At 40.9% G+C, this 6,924-nt stretch overlaps 1 protein-coding gene across 12 annotated transcripts in view; it reads left to right on the forward strand.

Moving 5' to 3' along the window:
• The window catches only part of RAPGEF4 (Rap guanine nucleotide exchange factor 4), a 282,834-nt gene that overhangs the window by 217,788 nt on the left and 58,122 nt on the right, over positions 1–6,924 (forward strand). For all 12 annotated transcript variants that reach the window (XM_038584850.1, XM_038584851.1, XM_038584852.1 and 9 more), the window contains 4 exons: positions 1,470–1,554; positions 3,370–3,430; positions 5,319–5,395; positions 5,836–5,982. In XM_038584850.1, the coding sequence (XP_038440778.1) occupies positions 1,470–1,554; positions 3,370–3,430; positions 5,319–5,395; positions 5,836–5,982 (370 nt within the window). The remainder of the gene's footprint in view (positions 1–1,469; positions 1,555–3,369; positions 3,431–5,318; positions 5,396–5,835; positions 5,983–6,924) is intronic.

Consider the following 6,924-nt stretch of genomic DNA (forward strand, 5'->3'; position numbering starts at 1 on the left):
CAAAATCCAGTGCTCGGTTTAGTACACCAAGACTCCCCAAACTGATTTGACCAAGGAACACTTTTTAAAATGTAATGTAATTAAGGATGGAACACCATCAGTACCTCATGAAGGTTTAAATGTTTAGCATACAGTAACACTGAGGAATACCATAAATTGTTGGAATTTTAGGACAAGATACATAAAATAGACTGACAGTAATTAAGAGGTGACATACATGACTGTATCAATTAGCTGCATCAATTAGTAAATGTTGCCTGTCCATCCACATAGCACTTTGAGGATTAATAACCCTTGTGTTTGTCTTTATTTTGTGTGTGTGTGTGTGTATGTTTGTCTTTAAATTTCAAAAACCTATTCGCCAGGATTCCTTTTATTGTAGAGAGCAGTAGAAAACCCAAATTATTGACCAGTCATGTCAATTATCTTTGGTGTATAATTAAACACTATTAGTGATTCCAGAACAATCACCAGCATGAAAGACAATTAGGAATCCACTCAGTCCTCCCATGCCAAAGTGTCCATAACACCTGCATATTCTATCCTTGGAGGCAGGTTATTAGACTAGTTTTATAATAATTTATAGGAAAAATAAACTTTAGATACAACAGTGATTGACATCTCATGAAAGACTGGTCATCCATGGAACAAATTTTGGGAAATGAGAGTGTATACCTTCCTTCTCTTCCTTTCTGACTAATCCCAGACATGACTATTTGCCTTCTGCTCATCTCATGCCCTGACTTTGTCAGGGATAGGTCAGAAATTTTGAGTCTCTATTAACCCTTTATTTGAGTTCCATGCTAGAAGCATATTATATTCCCCAAAACAATAGTGACAGCAGCATTATTCTGTTAGGCTAAAACATCACACAAGATCCCAAGGAATTTGGATCAGTCATCCAGTTGATGAAATCAATTGTTCCTATATGTGTTAAAAGACAAGTTTTGTAGTTATTGATTCAGATAGTAATGAAAACAGTTTTTTTAATTTTTTTTAAATTTATTTATGATAGTCACAGAGAGAGAGAGAGGCAGAGACACAGGCAGAGGGAGAAGCAGGCTCCATGCACCGGGAGCCCGATGTGGGATTCGATCCCGGGTCTCCAGGATCGCGCCCTGGGCCAAAGGCAGGCGCCAAACCGCTGCGCCACCCAGGGATCCCTGAAAACAGTTTTTTTAGAGCAATCATCTACAAAGTGAGAGAAAGTTAGCCAACCACAATGTTCTTCCCTGAGAGTGGAAGGGAAGGATACTGCGTGCACATCCTTCCATCGAGGAGCACATTCATTTCAAAAATCCCTTTAGGAATTATAATGATGTGATCTTACCCTCTGTCAATATCTTTTTACAGAGATTTCTCCTAAGAAGTCCCCTCAACACATTACTGATCCCCGAATCCATTTCTTTATTTCAAGCTTTTACGATGAGTTTTTTGTCATTGTTTTCTTTTTACTTTTTTCTTTGTAGACCTGGCCAGAGGACCGTGGATGACCTAGAGATTATCTATGAAGAGCTCATTCACATTAAGGCCTTATCCCATCTTTCTACCACAGTAGGTTTTCTCTTAGTTGAGCATGGTTGAAGAGGTGGGGGTGTTAAATGTCCTGTTAGCAGTGGAGGAGAGTATTATGGTTTGGGGGTGGTGGTGAAGGAGTGCCTGAATTCTACCTCATAAATCACCCCTACTCTCTCTCATGAGATGGTAAAGAAGTTATACCCAAGAACAATCCCAAAATGGGATCAGGTATTATCACGTTGTTAATAGTTGGCCATGTGCCCTAAACCCTGAAGCAGTAGGAGTGAGTAGGACTGAAAAATGTACTTGACTCTTCCAAACCTGAATCTTGGTATCTGTACACTTAGACAAGAGAACTAGGCCTTAAGAAGAGCTCTGAGACCCTTCCGTGAATATAGAACCAAAAGGAGGAAAGAGAGAAATCAAGATGACCTGTCTTGGCCCACAGGGCCAGCTTTGCCCACGTTTGCTCCCTACTAAGAAGGAAGCAGAAGGTTCAGGAGAAAATTGCTTCAGATGTATCAGAGCACAATAGTAGTACCCACTGGTGAAAAATAGCCCAATCGCTATATCTGATTCTGACTTTTACACAATCAGGGTTATTTAGGAAGGCAGTGGACAGAGATTTGGCCTCTGAATAGGGACAGAAAACACCTCCTCCAGTAGAAGGAATACAGGAATGTGATTTCCAGGTAACACAAGTCTTCTCTATGCTAATAGTTCAATAATAATAGTATCTAGAAGTTATTTCAGTATTCAAAAATCATATTCTAAGGCCCCTTAGCAATATCTACATGTCTGATTTTCCTTTCATTCCCAGCTCACTAGATGGCATTATGCTATCACATGGTTGCAATGCCTGCAGTCCTTTCTCTGGAGGGTGGGGGGGTTAGGTCTCCTGAGAGCAGTGAGGAACTTGCCACAGCTCCAAGGAAAGGGCTCCAAACCCTTCCCCCTTCCAACTCAGATGGAACTGCCCTCCCATCCCTGCCCTGTTGCACTACTTGGAGTCTAGAAGCTTGCTTGCCTACCTGAGTAGGATATTCAGGGGTGTGGTCTAGCCCAGCTCCCTTTCCTGCACACCACTACCTTTGTCATCCTCATTGTGTCCATTGGAGTAGGGACAGCTGGTGTTCCCCTGCATGTGTAGGCATCATGAGTTCATGCTGTAGACAGAAGTGAGAGGAGACTCCTTTTCCTTACCTATGTTCCACATTCCCAGCATGCTCCTGCTGTCACTTGCCTAGCTTGATGGAATTGAGAGGACTGTGGGGGAGTCTCCTCTTCTAGCTCAAATCCTGGGCAACCAGGCACTGTGGGAAGTTCTCAGGTCACTTTGTTCTTAGGAAGATAGAGCCAAAATTTGGGACGATAATTTAGAATTTTAAAATAATTAGCTATGTAGGAATATAAATCTGCTCACACATCTAGGCTTAACTATTCACCTCTGAGACATTGACTCTTCCAACACGTGTGTAGTGATGCATTACCTGTGATGTAAGGAAGAGCCTCTCATGGCAACAGAGTCCTCTGATATCGTAGGTGCTCTCGCCTTCATACCTAAGACAGATGACTGGCAGAGAAATTGGCTAGTTCATACCTGTGAAGCCACATTTTAAATGGTTTCTGGGGGAGATTGTCTTGTATAAATTAACTTGTAAAATAGCTTTTGTCAGAGCCTTAAGAATCCAGTGGCAAATTTAGTGAAAGTGGTTCTAGATTAGAGTGCAAAGTGGAGGGTGGCTGTGTGGGCAGAAGGGAACAGTCAGCACTGCTTAGAAGGAAAACAAGTCCCCACCCCACCCCCAAAATCTGGCCTTTTGGAATTCTCTCTCTCTCTTTTTCTTCTAGGTGAAACGGGAGTTAGCAGGTGTTCTCATTTTTGAGTCTCATGCCAAAGGAGGAACTGTGTGTAAGTAAACGTAATGGAACATTGTGCCTGGCGAGCCTCTCACGAGCATATGCCCCGGGAACCTGACTGCAAATGCTTTCCTTTTTTGGGCGCAGGTCATGTGGCAGTTTGGTTTCTCGGGACCTGCATTTATTCTCAGCGTGTGCCCAATCCACAAAGTGGTTTTCTGGTACCAGCTTGATAGCTATTGCCAGCCTGAGTCCCCGCTTGCTCCCTGCTGACCCACGGCAGTGTCTAAAGAGGGTGGGATGAAGTCGTTGCTCTTCAGAAAGGACCCTACGTGGGACCTTTTCACAATGACTTTACTTCAGTTTGGTTTTCGGAGAGCAAGTCTTTCTCCCCAGAGCCCTAGTCAGCAATAAACTACCCTGCTTGCTTTTTCTTCTCATTTCCACGTATCAGCTCCAAGCCTGAGAAAATTTCTTTGCCCCAAATACTAGAGCAGTGCTGAGTATATCAATAACTCTCCAGAATGCAAGTTGTTTAGTTCTGTGCTGGAAGCAAGACATTGAAATTTGATATTAACAAATGAAAGCAAAATTGTTTAAGCCATCATTTTTCCCAAGTTCTACAAAATGCTTCTTGGCAAACATGGTGTGTGGTCTCTTCAAGCCAGGAAATGCTTCCTTCTTTAACCTCCCATGGAGGATCAGGAGACACACCAGCGCACCAAGATTCTCGGAAGTTCTGCAATAAAGAAAAATGTTCGCTCCATTTAAACTGACATTTTTTAAATTTAGTGAAACATAGGACACTTTTTTAAATGGACACCTGTTAACTTTTCAAGAGATGTTTTTTGGAAAATCTTGTTCTTTTTTCAGACTGTGTTAGCCAAATAAGCAGGAACATGAATTGTAAAACCAAAAACTTATAAAAATTACATTTCACAATATTTTACTTTCAGTCATCATAAGTGGTATTCCTAACATGGGTATCTATTTTAGTAAGAATGTTTTTTCTTCACATTTTAAAGGTTCACTTTAATATATTTTATTTTTATCATCAGTGATGACTTACAACTTCTCATCTATTTTTTTTTCATTCAAACTTAACTGATTGCTTTCATTTTATTAAAAATATTTAAATATGGTGTCTGGATGGCTCAGTTGGTCAAGTTTCCAACTCTTGATTTTGGCTCAGGTCATGATCTCAGGGTCGAGAGATGGAGTCCTGCATTGGACTCTGCACTCGGCATAGAGTCTGCTTGAGATTCTCTGTCTCTCCCTCTACCCCTTCCCCTGTTTGCTCTCTCTCTCAAATAAATAAAATATTTTTTTAAATAGAGATAATTACAAGCACTTCATTTTCATCAAACACTAACATTATGCCATTTTTTCATATTTTCTAAAGAATGAAATTATAGATATAGATACAGTTGAAGGCCTTTTGTTCCTTCCTTTATCTTATTCTTTTCTTCCCTCACCAAGATAACTCCTACCCTATATGTAGTGGCTGTCATTCCAACCCATTTTTAAATAATATCCATAGGTATCCATAAACATTAGGTAGTGCTGATTTTCATGTTTTCAAACTTCACACTGGTGGTCAGGTTACTTTTAAAAACTATTTTCTATAACGTAATAAGTTGTGATGAATTGTGGGGGAAAGTGTATGTGTTGCTTTAAGAAATGGATTGCTGGTACATTGGTCTCTAGTAAATTCATATCTTTTAGAGCATAGCAAATAACACAGTATTTCTGTTCCTTTCATGTTCTATAGAAAACGAGACAGTATTCCACCTGAATAAGTTAGTATTTGCCAGTAATTTTTTTTCCTTCTGGAATAAATGCATAATTCTGGGGACTTAAAAATGATGATTTGATAAGCTGTAATTTATATTGATGTGCTTCTATTCTTGTCATAAGTCTTTTCATCTTTTTGTATCTAGTGTTTAACCAGGGGGAAGAAGGCACCTCCTGGTACATTATTCTGAAAGGATCGGTGAATGTAGTCATTTATGGCAAGGTATATATATCCTTCTCTTTTTGAAACTTTATTATGCTCCATTTACTAGTGTGGCTCTAAGTATTAACAATGCAATGCTACAATTAGACTTGCAACAACATTGTTACTCAACATAGAAAAGACATTATAGCATCTCTAATCATAAATTATCTCAATTACCATACTCAGTAGATTGAACTTTCTGGGGCTCATCTCCTTATAGATACATAGATTTAAAATAAATATATAAAATTGTACATTTAAGTTAGGCCATAATCCATATTACTCAATGAAAAAAATAAAACATTATAATCTAATTATAGAACTCTCCCTTGGCATCCCTGGGTGCAGCCCGTTTATATATACAGTGTTTTGGGGGAAAGGGGGTCTTGTGGCGTGAGGTGAGTGGGTGTTTGCTCAGATTCAGGGACCGTCTTCATCTGAATGTTCTGCTCCTCCAGGGCGTGGTGTGTACCCTGCACGAAGGGGATGACTTTGGCAAGTTAGCATTAGTGAATGATGCCCCAAGAGCTGCTTCTATCGTCTTGAGAGAAGATAATTGCCACTTCTTAAGAGTAGACAAAGAGGATTTCAACCGGATCCTAAGGGTGAGTCCAAGGCAAAGTGTGGCTGAGGCACATCTCATTTTTCCTTTTGCTAGACAAGCAAAGATTAGAGTGTGGTGTTAATTGACTAGTCCTGTAACTACTGAACACTCTATGAACAAAGAGCCTTGGTTACAAACCTGGTATGCCGGTGTGCGTTCCAGGATCCAAAGCGGTTATTCCAATAAAGCTGCAAATGTGGCATGTATGCTGGACCAGATAAGTGCACACACCCCTCCTGGCCCATGAGAATTAAAGAAAAACAGGGAGCGCCTTGGCCAGATGTCAGTCTGAGACCTTTCTCTTTGGCAATTCTAGGTTGGCCAGTTTGTGTCCTTCCCCCCTCACTCTCCAGCTTTTTCTCCATCGTAGACCTTCTAAGTACCCACCTCCCGTCTCTTCCCAAGACTGAGCCTTTCTCATATCATCATGCCTTCTCCTGATTTATTGAGTGATTACATTTTAGTGGGAATTAACGTCAGTCATGGTTACTCCAACCAAGCATTTTCATTTCAAGTGCTTTATGTCAAATTGATTCACACTAAAGGAATTTCAAACTTTAGCAAGTAGGTGAAGAACAATTGGGGTGATAGAGAAATGAGATTGCACTTTGCAGTTGGCTCTGCAAATGCGCCTAATGTAAGCTTATTAAAGTATTTGTGAGCGTGGGTGATGTTGAGAAGAGATGGTCCCTGATCTTCCCCACTCCCCACTATACACACACATACACACACACACACACACACAACCCCTGGAACTCCTGGGGATGATGACAGTGTCCCATCACCCTTGGCCTCTCAGATGGCCTGCAGTCCACCCTGCCCCAGCTTGAGTTCACCCTGAGAGATGGTTCCCTCAAGGATCACTTTGCTCTTTCCCTCCTTGCTGGCTCACAGAGCAGACTCCCTTCTCTGCCTCTCCCAGCCTTAGTACCTTTTCTGTCCT

This window comes from Canis lupus, chromosome 36 (genome assembly GCF_011100685.1).
Source record: "Canis lupus familiaris isolate Mischka breed German Shepherd chromosome 36, alternate assembly UU_Cfam_GSD_1.0, whole genome shotgun sequence".
NCBI lineage: Eukaryota > Metazoa > Chordata > Mammalia > Carnivora > Canidae > Canis > Canis lupus.